Below are 18,682 nucleotides of genomic sequence, written 5' to 3'. Positions count from 1 at the left end.
AGGCGTCCTCCGCTAATGCATCATATACTTTTATACACGTATCAGTCAGTTCTTTTGATTTAAACTGGACAAATTATGCCTTTCTATTTAGTGCCAAGCACAAAAGAACTGGATAAAAACTTTCTGAGGATGGTCTGTGATCATGACATCAACGTGATTGTTTTCATATCTTCTAATGGATCGCGAGTGGTATGTACCATTTCAAGAAGTTTGTCTTTCTTTAATGGACAGATTGTAATGTTTATATTGTTACATTAACTTCATAAATATTTCATCCTTATATTGACATGTATATACATATACATTCTTCCATTAATCGTTTTTCAGTTTGAGAGTTATCTGGGGTTTTGGAATTTAGATCCTGGCCGCAAAGCTGAATGTACCAAAAGATATGACCATTATCAACTTTGGACATTAACGGTAAGCTAGTTCTTGATCAACTTGCTTGCTATTTCTTGCACTGATACGGAACCTGGTAGACGGCACACTGTGTGAGTGAAAAACTCCAAACAAAAAATCTGACATAATCTGGCATCGTCAAATATTATCAGAGCAGGAGTTAATCAACCGGTGTTCATCACGTGGAGATATAATATTATTACAATTTTCTTGGAAGTTGTATACATATGTAAGCTCCAACATTTTTAGGGTTGCTCATTGTTTCTTGAATATTTTAGAAGATCATGCTTGACCAAACGCAACCAAAAATGATTTTCAATCAGGATTGTCATGATGTGCGTGGATGTCATGCAGCACGAATATCAGGCACAATGATTGTTTCTCACGTGCAAAACATAAGTACAGCATGTGACTATAAACGTCCAAATGATTCTCACAATTTCATCCACGATCTTTGCAAGTACTGTACACGAAAATGGGATGTCTCAACGCTGCCGATCATGAACGTTTTGCTCCTAACCGCATCAGACAGGTGGACAGATTCGGTGATGAGAGTGTTATGGTGTTGGGAGCAATCTCATACACCCACAGATCGGAACTTGTGCTTGTCCAAGGCAATCTGACGGCCAATCGATACATCGACCAGATTCTCCGTCCACACGTCCTTCACCTTGTTGACCGTCAACGGCAGCTCTTCTAACAGGACGACGCTAAGCCCGACACAGCACGTGACACCGTGGACTACCTGGCCAATAATATAATACCATCCCCTGGCCCTCCAGATCCCAGGATTTAAATCGAATCGAACAACTTTGGAATCAGATCGATAGATGGGTACGTCGACGTCGTAATCCACCACTGAATCTTCAAGAGTTGTTCCACATGCTGCAGGAGGAATGGATAAGGATTCCACAACGAAACATCCAAAGATTGATTCGATCTGTACCCAGGAGGTTTCGGGCAGTGGTAGCAGCTGGAGGTGGTCATAAGCGGTACTGACTTCAACACCACCTGGTGGAAGCAGTAATGACTGTGATGACTGTTATTCTCTTCCAATATAGACAAGATAGTAATGCATTGCTCCACAATTTATCATTCATGTATTTTTGTTTTCCTCTGATGTACACGTCCTTGAATATCATCAAATTTTAATTGATATTTGGGTTTCTCTTTTTTTGAAGAGTGTATGTTATCCTGTGAAACTTAGTATATTTGTTGTTTAACGCCTAACGCAGCAATTTTCCAGCTCTATGGCGGCGGTTTGTAAATACTGGAGTCTGGACCGGAAATCCAGTGACTGACATCATGAGCATCGACCTACACAATTTGGAACCTGACCAACCGATCGCATTCGTCGCCTCTTACGACAACCATGGGTTGTTGTTGACCAATTCACGGTCTGTTTATAACAATCTGTTCATGAACACACAAAGCGATGGTAGCGTCTGTACCACTGTGAAAGATAAAGGGAATGAGTTCGTGTTCCAGATCACCATTTTGCCTTTTACACACTATGGAATCAGATTACACAACAGAGATTAAAGGTCACTCACATATACCAATATTAATATTAGTATACATGCAGTTTGCAATAACAGACCCATGGAGGTCCGTCGTAGAATAGGCCTTCCGCAACTCATGCTTCCCGTAAAAGGCAACCATATATCATGCTTGTCGTGAGAGACGATTAAACCGATCCGGTGGTCAGGCTCTCTGACTTGGTTGACACATGTCATTGGTTCCCAGTTATGTAGATCGATGCTCATGTTGTTGAATCACTGGATTGTCTGGTTCAGACTCGATTATTTAACAGGCCGCCGCCATATAACTGAAAATATTGCTGAGTTCGACGTAAAACTAAACTCACTCACTCTGAAATGATAAAAGTACGCTATGATTCACTCCCTTTTGCTGATTGCAAGTTGTCACAGAATGGCACGAGGAAGACAACTCATCTGTACCACCACCGCAAATAGTTTAACAGAGAATACTTCTGCCATTTCATGAAAGATGTCAGGAAGGACCCTGGATACCATAAAAAACCAATCGTAGTGTGTTCAAGGTAAATCGATACATACATACAAACATACGCATGTTTTACTTTTTCAACACCAGTCAACCAGAGGCATTTACTGTTAGCAGAGACTGTGAGGTCATAGATGAAGCCTATGTTTATCAAGGAAAATATCATCCTGTAAATCATTATTGCTACTAGATCTCGTACACATTTTTAAAGATATAATCCTACTGGTTATGAATATACAATTTATTTATGTCATGTTATTCAGATAATACAGCTACAACTTAAGTAAGTTAATATTTAAAGGAAATGGAAGCTTACATATCTATAATGTCCAGATGAACAACACTTGCCACGTTCTTGCTTTTATTTTCATTTGTAACATGTCATAACATCCCCTTACCTTTTGTCAAATTTTCATTTTTACGTAAACAGAAAATTGTTTTAAAAGATTTCTGAAATAATATTTATGGTCGTCTGTTTGCCGATATCAGTGGCTAATGTCATGCAACAGGGGCAAATAACTCCGTTTTTGGAAGCGTCGTACGAATGACATGTGAGGCAATTCGTTTGATGGCGAGTATCGTCGAAAGCTAAAAAAATCAACAAAATCCCTGTACCCATGCCAAGGGTATTTTGACAGTTCCAAGAAGCGATTTTATCGGATAAATATTTGTTTCTAATGATGCTTTTCGGTCACAGTCTGCTATGAGAATAGTGATTGGTCGAAATCGTGCACGTGACTTAAGACAATCATATTACAGCAATGTATACCGTCCCCTTAAACGAAAACGAAGATAAAGGCTAATGTACTAAGTGGTTTTTTAGACATTGTGAAAAGTGATCGATTTAACAATTAAATGTTAGTTAAGTTCCCATACTTTTTTGATGTGACTACTGCCTGGCCGGCATACGTACTTACGGTGTCTGGGGACTCGTGACTTACTGACAGGTTTTCAGACCTACGGTGTTGAAAGGGTTAAAGCAACTCAGGTTCCTAAAATATCAATATACTATATATGTTATTGATGTTTTAGTACATAGCATTCATAATCAATTAATTCTAAGGGCATAATTTACAATTAGTGTGTAAGAGGTCAGTCATTATATTATTGATATTAGAGTATCGTTGATGTTTCCTATCATCCAATCACTGAAAAACGTAAACTGTTCTTTCAGCGAAGGCGAGGACCCAAAACTCGTCTTCTGCATTTTGGATTGCCTGGTGGACAAAAATCCCCCAAGAGAAGGCATTGTGGAAGAACTCAATGAGTGTGTAAAACGTCTTGCGTTAGAGAGGGCGGAATTGGGAAACAAAGGGGTATGTGAACTTCATTTCCATTTAAAGTGTTGTCATCGTCGGGGGAAAGGTTGAGTAGGTTAAAGCGTTTGCTAGTCATGTTGGAAACCCGGGTTTCATTCCCCACATGGGTACAATGTGTGCAGCCCATTTCTGGTGTGCCCATCTATGATATTGCTAGCTGGAATATCGCTAAAACCGGCGTAAAACTAAACTAGTCCACTTTTCCCCAGGTTCTAACATGATGACAACCGTGAATGGTGCCTTATTTATGTTTTTCAGAAAAACAAGAAAAGGCTGCGGGAGTGCTGTGAATATGTTTTACCCCGTGACAACGATGAGACCCACCAAGAGATGCAGTCGGGTGTCAATATTAACGTCAAACAGTCTTCCAAAAGGACCATTTGTGCAATTCCCCCTTTCTGCCTATTTGGTTTAATTGTATTACCTTCTCTGTATGTCGTTATCATAGTCTGTGCAATAATCATGTTTCGTGATTGTTACGCCTAGCAGACAACACTGTCATTGTGTGTGTACCCCTCTTTACCATGAAATGAGTTTCAAACCAGCATTAATGTCTATTTTGAAATAGTGTGTGTGATCGAGCCTTTACATTTCGGCTCACTACTATATTCTGTCAGCAGCGTACCTGTATCACCCAACATGTATCCTAATTCGGCTTTCCTCGCACTACTTCACTGATAAATTCATGTTGCTTACCATAGTCATTTGTATGTTCTTTGCGTTTGTGAATCTGAAGTCATGGCCAGACGGGGTCTGTGTAGGTTCCATCCAAATCTGTACAAAGAGTTATTTTTTTATTCTTATCCTCCGTCTGGTCTGATCCAGTTACATGCAGGTTATTGTTGTTTTCAGTATGACGCTTGCAAATACATACGCTGTATGTTATAGTCACATTATCTGGATGTAATCACTTTTAGCTTGATGTCTACTTCGATACGTCAATTTATGCAATGAAAAAGAAGTAACTGTTGTTATTAAAAAGACATATGCTTCTTCATGAACAATGACATTTTGGTCATGCCCACAGCATCCATGACAAACCATTTCCATAACCATTGTGGCATTGTGTCTGATTCCGACTTTATCATAAAATCCTGTTAATAAATGATCTTCAAATAGTGATGATACCATGTACGTGTCGTTTCCTCAATGTATAGAAGTTTGAAATTGTAACAGGATATTTTATGATTATGATTATATTTTATGAAAGACGTTTTGTTTGTATATTTTTATGATATGACAATGATTACAATATACACAATGTAAAGTGCACAATAAAATGTTTTGTCCGTTTAATTTTGAGCAATTTTATTTCCTAAGAACCAGTGAATTGATAGCTGATATTGGCCAAGTGCCGAATATGTGTCCGCAACATAATGCAACAAAATAACATAGCTAAACATCAAGGATAATTGCTCGAACACCTCTCGCATACTGTGCTTCCCGATATTCTTGTGTCAGATATTGTCAACAAGATTAAGCACGTGGCACATCCTGAGCTGCACTATATTCACGTGTCGCATATTGTTGACACGGTATTAACACGTATCACATCCTGAGCTTCACAATATTCATGTGTCGCAAATTGTTGACGCGATATTAACACGTATCATATACGGAGATACACGATTGTGCACATAAAATAGCGAATCGTATAGTGTGGTACCTTATATACACATATCACGCGTTATGATACATGGTATACACAAGTGTCTGTAGTAATTACCTGCATGGTAAAATCACGTAATCTCTCACTGTTACACGTTGTACCGTGTCACATACTGAACAAGCGGTGAGTCGTGGGATGAATGACTCATGGGTATCATGGTAACTGCGAGAAAACGTGGAAATGCTTACCATTGCAACTGCATTGTTGCAAAGTTGTTGTTTTTCTCCAAAGCATAATCGTTACAGTAATAGTTTATATCAATAAATCATCCGAATCTAAAGATGACAGTTTTACGCGTCAACAAGTTGTAGGTTTATAACTGGTGACATCATATAGTTGTGAATCGTGGATGTAAATTATGATTGCATCAGTATTTGCATTAGTGATTGTTTACTCAGGATTGCTATGCTGTAACAGTGTTATCTGCTGTAGCAGTGTTATCTGCTGTAGCAGTGTTATCTGCTGTAACAGTGTTAACTGCTGTAGCAGTGTTATCTGCTGTAACAGTGTTAACTGCTGTAGCAGTGTTATCTGCTGTAGCAGTGTTATCTGCTGTAACAGTGTTAACTGCTGTAGCAGTGTTATCTGCTGTAGCAGTGTTAACTGCTGTAGCAGTGTTATCTGCTGTAGCAGTGTTATCTGCTGTAGCAGTGTTATCTGCTGTAGCAGTGTTATCTGCTGTAACAGTGTTAACTGCTGTAGCAGTGTTAACTGCTGTAGCAGTGTTAACTGCTGTAACAGTGTTATCTGCTGTAGCAGTGTTATCTGCTGTAGCAGTGTTATCTGCTGTAGCAGTGTTATCTGCTGTAGCAGTGTTATCTGCTGTAACAGTGTTAACTGCTGTAGCAGTGTTATCTGCTGTAGCAGTGTTATCTGCTGTAACAGTGTTAACTGCTGTAGCAGTGTTATCTGCTGTAGCAGTGTTATCTGCTGTAACAGTGTTAACTGCTGTAGCAGTGTTATCTGCTGTAGCAGTGTTATCTGCTGTAACAGTGTTAACTGCTGTAGCAGTGTTATCTGCTGTAGCAGTGTTATCTGCTGTAGCAGTGTTATCTGCTGTAGCAGTGTTATCTGCTGTAGCAGTGTTATCTGCTGTAGCAGTGTTAACTGCTGTAGCAGTGTTATCTGCTGTAGCAGTGTTATCTGCTGTATTTCAGAGTAACAGTGGTTTCTGATGTAAGAGTGTTATCTTTTGAAACGGGTGTTTGCCTGTGTAAACGTGGTTTCTGGTGTAACGGTATTTTCTGATGTCACGGCTTTTTCCAGTGTAACAGTGGTTTCTGGTGTACCGGCTGTAATGGCGTTTCGCAGAGTTACACAGAGTTTTCTGGTGTAACAGTGTCATCTGTGTAACGGTGTAACGGCGTTTTGCAGAGTAACATAGTTTTCTAGTGTAACAGTGTCATCTGTGTAACGGTGTAACGGTGTTTTGCAGAGTAACAGTAGTTTCTAGTGTAACATTGTCATCTGTGTAACAGTGTAACGGTGTTTTGCAGAGTAACAGTACTTTCTTGTGTAACAGTGTCATCTGCGTGTAACGGTGTAACGGCGTTTTGCAGAGTAACGGTAGTTTCTAGTGTAACAATGCCATCTGTGTGTAACGGTGTTTTCTAGAGTAACAGTAGTTTCTGGTGTACCGGCGTTATCTGCTGTAACGGCGTTTTCCAGTTAACCAGTGGTTTCTGGTGTCACCTGATGCAACGGTTTTTTATGTAACATTTTTTTTCAGATGCAACAGTCTTTTCTGGTGTAATATTGTTTTCTGGTGGAATGGTGTTTTTGAATGTGAGTGTTTTTTGGTGTAACAGTGTTTCATGATGTAACAGTGTTTTCTGATGTAACGGTGGTTTTTTGCGGTTTTCTTTTCTTTTGCTTTTTTGTCTGCTTCTATGTAACATTGTTTTCTGGTGGAATGATGTTTAAACTGTGATTGCAGCGGTTAAGTACTGTTGATAATAGAAAAAAATGTTTTAGGCTGTTACTCTGTATCCCACTAATCACCCATTCAAGAGACACCCTTTCCACTAGCCACCCATCCAACAGACACCCTTTCCACTAGTCATCCATTCAATAAACACCCTTTCCACTAGCCACCCATCCAACAGACACCCTTTGCACTAGTCACCCATCCAGCAGTCACCCTTTCCACTAGCCACCCATCCAACAGTCACCCTTTCCACTAGTCACCCATCCAACAGTCACCCTTTCCACTAGCCACCCATCCAACAGTCACCCTTTTCCATTAGTCACCCATCCAACAGTCACCCTTTTCCACTAGTCACCCATCCAACAGTCACCCTTTCCAATAGTCACCCACGGACAGACATCCCTTCCACTAGCCACCATCGGACAGACATCCCTTCCACCAGCCCTTTTAAGGTGTTCCAAGTGATCAGCAGTATGAGCATCGACCCAAGAAATTGGGATACGATGACATGTGTCTTGAACAGAAGACACCATTTGATTTGATTCAGTTTGAAAGATATTTAATTGCATCACTTTTACACGCAATACATCGAACAAGGTTCGTCGCGGATCAGATCACATGGTTCAGAGGAATAGCATGGAATAATCGTTGAATTTTCTATCTCTTTTTGGCAACAAAGTGATGGGCACGATTCAGCAAAAACATGATAAAGATATGGATCCCTTTGAAATGTCTCGCTTGCATCCCAAGTACACTGTCGTCTGGTTCCCCACTGTTTTCGGTGCCCTTGGTTTGGTACCTCCTGAACTCTTGGCGCAGTTCAGGAGAGTGTCCGGATTCTCCACCGGGAGTACATCCCTTCTGACAATCTGAGTAATGCAGAAGGCTACAGTGTTGGGGAGCCTCCATATTCTCCGGAATGTTTTTGGTGGGTTTGACTAAGCAGTGTTTCCTGGGAGAAGTCCCATTCGTCGTCTGGGCTGCGTGTAGAGGGGGCGAAGGCCCTAAGCTGATGATAAGCCTTACCAGCCTGACTTTGCCAGTTTGATTCAGGAAAGTTGAAGTTTCACATCAATGAAATCTTCACATTTGACCAAAACCCCTTGTGTCTTCATTAACTCTCTCCACAAATATATATAAAGCAACAAGAAAACGAAAACAGTCCTTGACCTTTCGAAAATGTTTGGCAAATTCAGGAAGTATTCATAACTTGCGTTTATTTGATGAATCTTCAGGCACGTCAATGGCAATGGGTTCATTGAAATTCATCAGTTTGGAATGATAAGAGCCTATTAAACTCTTGGTTTGTGGTGCGTTTACAAACTGGTCCCCTTTCCTCTTTAGCTCCATCGTCATCTTCTTTCTGTGAAAATCGTGAGAAGGTTCATTAGCCCTATCACAAGCTGAAAATATATTCTTATTTACCACGATATCATCTAGATGTCATCAAGGATGCCTCTGTACACTAATAAGTTCTGCCATTTGTCTCTTTTTCACTCATTTCACTACGAGTACATTACGAACATGGTTTGAGATCCCGAACAGCTGTCACACTAGTGGGAAGTATGGTAACTAACAACAAACACATGTTATTGTCTTCCATTGCGATTGGATAAATGTTGTTTTCTCTTTAAGTGGCATGTTAGAAGTTGGCATGATGAGGATGAAGTTTTATGTAGAGACAACTGTGCGAATGAAATGCAAGAAAGAAGTTGTCTATCCACAAAAGCCTTCATCCTCAACATTACAGATTATTTTTAATCGAAACTCTTAACGAAAGATAGCATAAAATGGTGAGAAAGCGGCGACTAACGGGATCCGGTGGTCTGCTCTCGCCGATCTTGAAATGCATGTCAACGTATCCAAAATGCGTGATGTCATTAAATGGTTTATCTGCTCCAGATTCAATCATTGTTGATACATGGAACATTACTGAGTACAGCGTTAAACAACAAATAAACAACAGTTAAGACAGAACTCTGGAAAGTGACGCTGAATATGTGCAGTTTGGGACATGCTATACACTGGACTCCCTAACAGTGGTCTTTGCTAAAAGCCTCTATGAGTGGCGTGTTGCTGGTAAACGGAATGAATTCACTCTAGCACACTGTGCGGCTGGCAGATGGATGGTGGTGTTGTATTGGTGTACGTATACGCACCTAACGAAGATGAAACTGACAATTCTGAATGTAATTACTGCAGCCAATACAGCAATTGCTGGTGGAATATATGGGGATAATGTCCATTTGTCACAGAGAGACGGAGACGGCAAAGCAAGGTGTTGGTGTGGATCTGAAACAGGAGGCACATGGTATATCGCCTTTGTTAAAATGAAGCATATATTGAAACTGCTATATGTACTCTCAGTCACACTCTTATATAGTTAGGACCGAAAAATTGGAAGTAGATATTTTTATATATGTGTTGAAATCGTATTTTAAATATAATTATATTACATCTGTTTGTAGCATTCCTGCTAGCATCTTACCTCGACTGATGTTGTCGGGGTCGATCTTGTTATTACCCTGTGTCTGATCTAATACTACAGCTATGTTGTCTTTCTTCAGACTTAGGTCAGTACCGTCAGAAGAGTTAGACAAGCACTCTCCAGTGCTTTTGTCACACTTAGAACATGGGTATAGACATCTCTGTAAACATCCAGCTCCACAGAAACCATCCCTGCACTGTCCCTCACAGTCTCCCGTGTATCGGTCACACTTCAGACACGGACGCTTACATCTAGTGCTACATGTTAAACCCCTCCACCCCAACACACACCCATCCGTACAGTTGATGGCTCGACCATTGGCCAGTAGGGCACACCGTCCATTGAGGCAGTGTCCCCTGCAGCTCCGTCTACAGTCAGACCCATAGAAGCCGCTGATACAGTCAGTACATTCCTCGGGAGACTGGTCTGCGCTGGGACAGTAGTTCACGCAGCCTTCCTTCTTCAAGTGTCGTGGACTTGTACGCACACACTTACTGTCACCTACAACATGAGAGATAGTGAGTTAGTTGGGATTTACTCCGCGGGGGACACCAGTAATGGATTCCCACTTTGTACCCATGCGGGCAATCGAACCCGGGTCTTCAGCGTGACCAAGGAATGCTTTACCCACTAGGGTACCCCTTCATCATAAGGCAGGACAGCTAAATCGCAGTATGACACGATCGATGCTATTGGTCGTTTCCCTTTGAACTGTGTTATATTGTAAATAATGTACCTGATACTGATAAATGTAACGTTTGCTGAAAGAATCAGATGTGCAAAAAGAAGTGAAGGCGATTCCATCAATACAGATATTCAGATAATGTGAACCTTTGTTTCTAATGCCAAAATACAGGTATAAAAGAGCTGATCATAGTTTTACACATGGAAAATAAGTGACATAATCTTCGCTGTACTCATGACAGGAGGATGCGTTACTGACCTTATTCCATTAGCGTATGTGTAAGGAAAGGAAGAGGGTAGAACCAATGGATCTAGTACTATATATGGTATAGCAGTAAAAGGTACATTCAGTTATAAGCGCATTTCATTTACAAAGATTGTGTGACTTACCGTGTTGTATCAGGAGAAAAATGTACACAGCAAAGGAAATTGTTGTTGGCAAAACCCGATGGTGTCGAACCCGACTCATTTTGTCTGGAGAAAAAAGATAACATTGTCATGTCTTCAAACATCAAACAAAGTAAACGTCTTGACAGGATATACGTGTGCACTGACATGAAAACTAATGTTGCTTTGCTTTACGGGATTTAGGGTTACACCATTGGTCATTGATGTTTAGGGGTCGCCCGGGATAGGGATTGATATTTGGGTAGAGGCATAGATTACAAAATGGCCGACATTTGTAATCTGGTCCTGAACATTTTGAAAGTTGTATAAGCGCGGCCAGTTTTGTATTCAGATGTATTTTATTAGGATAACAGATGAAATGGATTGGACAAAAACATAAGCAGTCAACCATAAAACGCCATTTCGTCATTTTGTATACAAACAGATCTTTTACCAGCCAGTATAATGCTGTTGATAAAACCATAGCCAGAATTAAGTCAGGATTGTGAATTTTGTAAATACTATATCACTTTCAAGAATGTTTCCAAGAAACACTCTTAAACCATTCCAAAACGTTCGTGCACATTTACAGGAAATACAAACATGAACAATATCTTCGGGTTCCGTTTTACAAAATACAGATTTTCATCTGCTAGTTTCATTTTCATTAATTCTCTATGGGTGTACATAATCCTATGAAAACTAGTAAACTTGAACTGGAAATCCAATAGCTTTACATCGCGTTTACATTTTCCATAGTTAGTGGAAATGTTACTCCATGGTAATAAGACAGTAATCAAACTATTCCATTTACTACACACCTGGGGTAAAGCATCTGTTTTTGTCAGTTTCTCATAAAACATTCGACATTCTCTGCATGATACAAGAAGAGAATATTCTCCATCATTGATCACCAGAATTTAGTCTACGAATTTACATCTACTGACGACATCTCCCCAGGATATTTGAATGTTTTTATCACCCTGTTGTAATCCCAAAATGTACTTCTAACTGAATATCTTGTATCCTTTAGGTCTGTAATTCCGTTATCAAAACACTATTTTATAAATAGAGATGGATCCGAAAGCTGATGGTTGAACCACAGGAGTTCAGAAAGTGTTCTGGAAATATCATTCTGTTCGGTTATAAAACGACCGTATAAAAATAGTTTGTTTTTATTCGGGAGTTCAAATTATGAGACGAATTACCAGAACTGGTCTGTGGATTTCATGTAACTATGCAAAGTCTGGTTTTGTTGCAATGATTAGATTTTGTGTTAGTCAACAATTCAAATGAAATCAAACGGACTGCACCAGTTTTACAGTGCACTTCAATCTATAAGGTGCTCGTTCAGAATTGCCACTGTAATCTTGTCTAACAATCAACAGCAGAAACAACGTTGTTTTATCATAATGCATACCGTGCTCAGCATACCTAATTTGTCATCAGTGATTGCTATAATACATTTCACTTAACAGCTTAATCTACAAAGGTGTATGACACTCTAACATATGTACACCGAAAGGGAAACATTTGACTAGTTTCTACCTATAAATACAGGACTGATTACCATTCAAGTATTTCTCAGTGATCTTAAAAGCCCGGGTCGTTGTCGTTGCTGTGTACATAACAGTCACAGTAACGCATTGTTCCTTTGCGCACTAGAAAAGTGCGGTTTAGTAGAGGGCGCTGTGCGGAAATCTATATTTATCGCCAACTCAACATCGCCGGTCTACAACCACATGTGAAAACAGTAGGTAGCTTTTGGGTAAGTTTAGTTGGTATGATGCTTTAAATATTATGATGTTTTATGCAATGTGTAATCAAAAGTTATGAGAGATCATAATTAGCATGTCTGGAAGTCATTAAAATGGATTCTGGTGAGATGTGTCAATATTTAATATCAGAAAGGATGACTGTATAATCACAACCCGGTGTGCCTGTCAGCACACATGTATCGGAATGTCAACCGTAATATCTGTCATATTTGAATAGGGCTTTATGGAGTTAAGATCTTAAATTCACTGTTGAGACCGAAACTCTATACGTTTGTTGAATATGAAGTTCAGTAAACACTATCGATTACAAAACTCAGTCTAAATATAGCTGGGGGTAAGCAAGAGGTGTAATCAGCCATGACTTGTTTCCTGAATACCCGTGTGTGTCAACAAAGTGACAGTACCGACAGATGATATGAGTATGTTTGTCATTACCGAAGTGACAATACCGACAGATGATATGAGTATGTTTGTCATCAACAAAATGACAATACCGACAGATGATATGAGTGTTTGTCATCTCCTAGTTAGATTACAAACTTGTGGAGTCTACTTTGAAGAAAATAGAAAGTGGTTATTCTCAAGCATTTTATCAATTCCAGTGACAAACATATTTTTACAATATTAATCAATATAATACACTCCAGGTTTATTCCCATTAACGTCAAGTCTCTTTATTATTTAACTGTGGTTGTTGGTCTTATAATTATAATAATGATCCATCGTTAGATAATGACTGGTCAAACTAGAAAACTGTCATCTCGGTTATTTTGTAAATATACAATGCATAACGAAAAATAATCACACTTCGAAGCTGTAGTTTCCAATAACACATAATTATTTTGTCAAATGAAGGTTTGAGGCGTTATTGCTGTATATGTTTTCTTTAGCTGGAAACACACACATATAAGTGTGTTATATATAAAGAAAGTGGTCAGATTACCAAATGCAAAATAGTACTGTGTTACATATAAAAGAAGATATTTTTTAAATAAATACTCGAAAATTTGCTTTCATATACTGTTCTGATTCACTCTCATTGCAGGGTGTTCACAGATACGTTGTTCACCGACATATTCTTGCAGAACATCAAATTGCTACAGTGGCATCCAAATAAGTATACACCCTAAGTATATTGAACTTATTTTACAGCATTCATTTTTTGGTGTTTTTTATGTTGGGGCACATCCCTAATAAACCAACAGTCCTGGGAATTGTACACCAAGTTCCAAATCCACTGTTTTGTCAGAACTGTATTCAAACATGACATTCACATGTTAACTTTGTCTTCTCTGGGTACCTATTCAAACCTCATGCAATGCCATGTACCCCTGTATAACTTACGTTTCATGTTACTTTGTCAACACCGTGTCGTTACTCTCTTTTAGTAAATGCATGTTATGGAATGGTATACCTGTCATTAACATGTTGATCTAATTATGTTTTAAAATATTAGTGTACGGGTGGAAAATATAAAACTTTAAAAAACTGGATTTTACCAGAAATGTTTTAAAGAAAATGTTAGCTACCTTTTCCAATATTTTGTATCTACAGCAGTAACTGCCATAGAATGTGAAAGTATCTCCGTAGCTTTCCCTTTGTGTAACCTTGACCTGCTAGTACAGCCATTGCTTTAAATGTTGTAGAGCAAGTGTGCAGATGCTAGAGTTGGATTTGTTGTTGAAAACAGCCTGAAAAGACGCTATAATTTCATTTACTATACATTTAAACTTTTCTTGGGTGCGAAATATACGTTTTGAATACAAATGGCTGTCTCTGAAATATACCTTTTGTCCGATAAAGAAAAGAAAAGCTAACATTGACAGTGTCCCCCCTGTTTGGTGTTTATAGGAAATAAACTGTCTTACCTTTACTAGCTTCGGTACTACTCTAGGAGACATGTACACTGCAGATTGTGACTATTACTATTACACAAGTTTTGGTAATGTATTACTTCTGTCATCCACTGTCGAAATAGCTACGGTTATTTAGAGCGCTTACACTTTTAGTGTGTTTATTGTAACCAGCCAGTTTAAATTGCCTGATCACATGGTGGAGTCTAGTAATGCCTTTTGTCACTACTGATTAAAAAGCGGCGGTTAGTTTGAGCGCATGACAATGACGCAACGCACACGGGGGCTGATATGTTCACAAGGTTATCGTATCACAAAGGATTTGCGACATAGATAGTTCATGTGTACAGACAATTCTTAACGGTCTTACGTCTAAACTACAGACACATACATGGATATGGTAAGGATAATGAAAGATTGTTGACATAATTTCCGTTTGGCCATAAGAAAATCACTTTAGCATATATACATTGAAGATTTAATGAAATAATACCACATTAAAATTGTTGATTAAGCTCATGGTATTGTTATTGTTTTATACATTAGACATTATTCCTTACTGCGTTTGCATTGTCACCAAAGAAAATATTATTATTTTCTTTCTTGAATACGTAAGTATGTAATATCATGAAATCATGTATGTTTTAAATACAAGAAATAAACTTAGTATCACTATATTGTTCAAGTCGGAATAATTTTCTTTTAAACAGCAAGAGCATTATGAAAAGTCTTACAGTGATGGATGCTCTTGTTAAAACGTTTACAAGAATGAAGTTTGTGGATTTACGACTTAGAGTTTAGGTAAACAGATGTTCAGCCTGAAATAGAAACATGTATATCAGTTGTCCAATGCTCCTATTTAAGTTGCGGATATAGAGTGACACGTTCATGTCATCATCAACGAAGAGGACTGATTTGGCTACGTTTTCATGTCAAGAAAATAGTGAGAGAAAGCCCTTGTTCCAAATAGAAGATAGTTCAAATCCACTGTTCATGAATCATTATGAAAAAGATAATTCGAGTGTCGAAACTGTGTGTCAGTTTCAAAAGTCAACAACAGTCGATTCTGCCAGGCTCATAAACTCTGCTTTATTCTGTGACAGTTACGTAGTGCACATTAGTAGATTTGCGTTGTACAATAAATCACATGTAGCAGGTTCAAGCTGAAACCATTCAAAACAGAGACTTATTTGGATGATACCCTTATGTACAAAATAATGCCTTTTTACCTTACTATCTTACTTATTACCTTATTATTACATGTCATTCAAGATGCGGTAAAAACATTCACGGCACCCGTGGCGAGCCACTTCCTCGTGGTGGGTGCTAGGTAACGCTATGAGCTCGCCGACACCCCCGTAGTGGACCCGGGGGGATATTTGGTCTACCAACCCGTTTGCCGTGGGTTGCGGCCCCTGTCGGTGGAGGAGGGGATCCTGGTGGTTGAGGGCAATGGGAGCCTGCAACCGTGTTCCTGTTGCTCAATACACCACTTTGGCCCTGACTTCACCTAGACGGGTGGTTGAATGGGCCCGGTTCAACCAATCGGCTGGTCATGCCGAGCCCTGAGCACTAAGTTTCATTGCTCGATCATTGTTTGGCTTGGTATTAATTTCAACACAATATTTAAATATACATATATACATATGCTATGATACATGTGGTTTTTTTTGGTTTTTTTTTTGCTTTTTTCAAATTGAGAAAATTTGCCTAGATGCCAGTGTGGCCAATATGGTAGAATTATTAATTACTGTGATACTCCGTGGTGGGTGGGGAGCCCGGATGATGAATCAAAATAATCTTCCCATGGACTACCAAACCCCTACAAAAAAAACAAACGTCAGCTCGACAATGATAATGAACTGAGGTCATCCAACTCAACAGACAATTGGCCACGTTTCCTGGTTCTCAATACTGTAGACAAGACACCACTGAAACTAAACCCTTTTGTAATCTCTAAGGGCATATATGGCATTGCAGGTGAGGTGAAGAATATAAAACGTTTGCGTTCAGGATCTTTTCTGATTGAATGCAGCAGGAAACAACAAGCCACTAACTTGATGAATTCAGAAACGTTTGCTGGAATCCAGGTTTCAGTTACTGAACACAGATCACTGAACAGCAGCAAAGGTATCATTAGAGATAGGGACCGTTTGTTGGCCGAAATGTCAGAACTGGACATCGTTTCTGAAATGAAGGATCAGGGAGTCACACATGTCAAGCGATTCACCACTCGCAAAAATAATGATGTCATTCCATCAAATACGTACCTCTTTTCCTTCTCTTCACCAAATCTTCCTAAGTGTGTCAAGGTTGGTTACTGCACTATGTCAGTTGATGTTTACATTCCAAATCCTTTGCGATGTTTCAGATGCCAAAAATATAGTCATGGTGTCAACACGTGCACAAAGCCAATAACATGTGCTCACTGTAGCGGGACTTCACACGTAACTGAAGATTGTGAAAGTACGTTAAAAAAATGCACAAACTGCTCCGGTAATCATTCATCCTTTTCCAAAGACTGTACAGTATGGAAAAAACAAATGGAAATCAACAAAGTTAAATTTACTCAAAATATTAGCTTCGCTGATGCTAAAAAGATTGTTGAATCAACAGTACCCAATGTTTCATATGCATCAGTCATTAAGACACCGTCTGAAAGCTTGTCAAGAGTAAATTCGGCAGTCACTAGTTTTTCCATAGGGTGTCAAACAGATTTGACTTGGGTAACAGCTGACACCCCTCACCTTCTTATACCTGAAGAACAGTCTACTCAGACTTCGGAAACATGTATAAACAGTCAGATCCAAGTTCAGGATGAATCACAGTCATTGCCTCAGTCCACGTCCACTCAGAAGACTCGTCCAGAAACAAGTTCAAAGAAAACAGTTAAAAATACAGTCAAGACTAGGGCAGAAACAGTGAAAAAAGGTGTCAGAACTTCAAAGGGTTCGGAGAACCATCTTCAATTATTTAACAAATATGGTTCATTGGAGGACATGGATGTGTCAGAAAACATCCATCCCAGGGCACATAGCTTGTCGCCCTCAAAAAAAGCAAGGGGTAGATCCCCTATCCATCCACCTAAAAGATAGGTCATTTAACTAATATCGTACAGTGGAATTGTAGAGCTCTAAGAACTAATTTCAATGAACTACAGCTTTTAGTCCAGGATCTCACACCATCCGCATTCTGTCTGAATGAAACACATCTGAAACAGAGAGATAATTTTAACTTACGCCAGTTTAACGCCTATCATTCTCTTTCCCCTCCGGGTGATAGGGCCACTGGAGGTTCTACTATTCTTATACGGCAAGATGTTATTCATAGCCCTGTTATACTAAACACTAATCTCCAAGCTGTTGCAGTGCGACTGACTCTGGGTGTACCATTTACACTATGTTCTCTGTATATTCCGCCTTCTTCAACACTTCAACATGCTGACCTTCAATCACTCTATGACCAACTCCCAAAACCATGTGTTATTATGGGTGACCTAAACGGTCACAACCCACTCTGGGGCAGTACTAACACTAAAGGCAAAATCATTGAAGATTTCATTTCAAATAATGACCTGTGCATATCATATAATGATGATTCAAGCACCTATCTGCATCCTGCAACTGGCACTTATTCTTCTCTGGATTTATCTCTTGCCGATTCTAATCTCCTCAATGAATTTGATTGGTCAGTTCATAATGACCTTTGTGGAAGTGACCACTTCCCAACTATCCTCTCAGAAATTACTCCATCCGATTCTCCATCGTTTACAAGATGGAACTTTTCGAAGGCTAACTGGTCTTTATATCAAACTATGTGTCAATCAAAACTGCGACTTGAATGTTTCAGTGATATAACTGATCCAATTCAAACTTTTGCTGACATTCTAAATAAAATAGCTGACGAGTGTATACCAAAGTCCTCTACGACTCCACATGTACGAAAACCGTGGTTCAATGCAGATTGTAGACAGGCCAGAAAAGCGAGGAAAAAGGCAGAACATTATTTTCGCCGTCATCCAACTGTCCATAACCTAGACAAATTCAAAATACTGAATGCAAAGGCGCGTCGTACCTTTAAACAAAACAAACGACAGTCGTGGAGAAATTATGTCTCCAAACTTAATTCACGCACGCCAGTGTCCAAAGTATGT

At 39.3% G+C, this 18,682-nt stretch overlaps 2 protein-coding genes across 4 annotated transcripts in view; one reads left to right on the top strand and one right to left on the bottom strand.

Moving 5' to 3' along the window:
• The window catches only part of LOC137290244 (uncharacterized), an 84,504-nt gene that overhangs the window by 25,541 nt on the left and 40,281 nt on the right, over positions 1-18,682 (top strand). Inside the window, exon 1 of one of the 2 annotated variants that reach the window (XM_067821006.1) lies at positions 14,794-14,929. The exons of the other annotated variant lie outside the window; for it this stretch is intronic. The gene's annotated coding sequence lies outside the window, so the exon portion shown is untranslated. Of the gene's footprint in view, positions 1-14,793; positions 14,930-18,682 lie in introns of those variants that run through there. 2 annotated transcript variants of the gene reach the window in all.
• LOC137290258 (multiple epidermal growth factor-like domains protein 10) lies at positions 7,882-16,864 on the bottom strand. Of its 2 annotated transcripts, none has more exons than XM_067821036.1 (5): positions 16,800-16,864; positions 10,902-10,985; positions 9,828-10,328; positions 9,499-9,631; positions 7,882-8,702 (listed from the first exon to the last, which is right to left on the bottom strand). In XM_067821036.1, the coding sequence occupies exons 2-5, from the start codon at positions 10,978-10,980 to the stop codon at positions 8,543-8,545; spliced, it is 873 nt and encodes a 290-aa protein (XP_067677137.1). In that variant the 5' UTR covers positions 10,981-10,985; positions 16,800-16,864; the 3' UTR covers positions 7,882-8,542. The 2 variants fall into 2 exon arrangements, with proteins under 2 accessions (XP_067677137.1, XP_067677136.1); XM_067821035.1 differs by lacking the exon at positions 16,800-16,864 and adding an exon at positions 14,545-14,715.

The sequence above is a fragment of the Haliotis asinina genome, chromosome 7 (genome assembly GCF_037392515.1).
Source record: "Haliotis asinina isolate JCU_RB_2024 chromosome 7, JCU_Hal_asi_v2, whole genome shotgun sequence".
In the NCBI taxonomy this organism is placed as follows: Eukaryota; Metazoa; Mollusca; class Gastropoda; order Lepetellida; family Haliotidae; genus Haliotis; species Haliotis asinina.
This window is presented reverse-complemented; position numbering and strand designations above follow the sequence as displayed.

Coding starts and splice junctions, on each gene's coding strand:
- LOC137290258 (XM_067821036.1), bottom strand. CDS start 10,980: ATGAGTCGGGTTCGACACCATCGGGTTTTGCCAACAACAATTTCCTTT. Junction 9,632..9,827: donor CCCCGACAACATCAGTCGAG/GTAAGATGCTAG, acceptor CTCCTGTTTCAG/ATCCACACCAACACCTTGCT. Junction 8,703..9,498: donor GTCAGTTTCATCTTCGTTAG/GTGCGTATACGT, acceptor CGATTTTCACAG/AAAGAAGATGACGATGGAGC.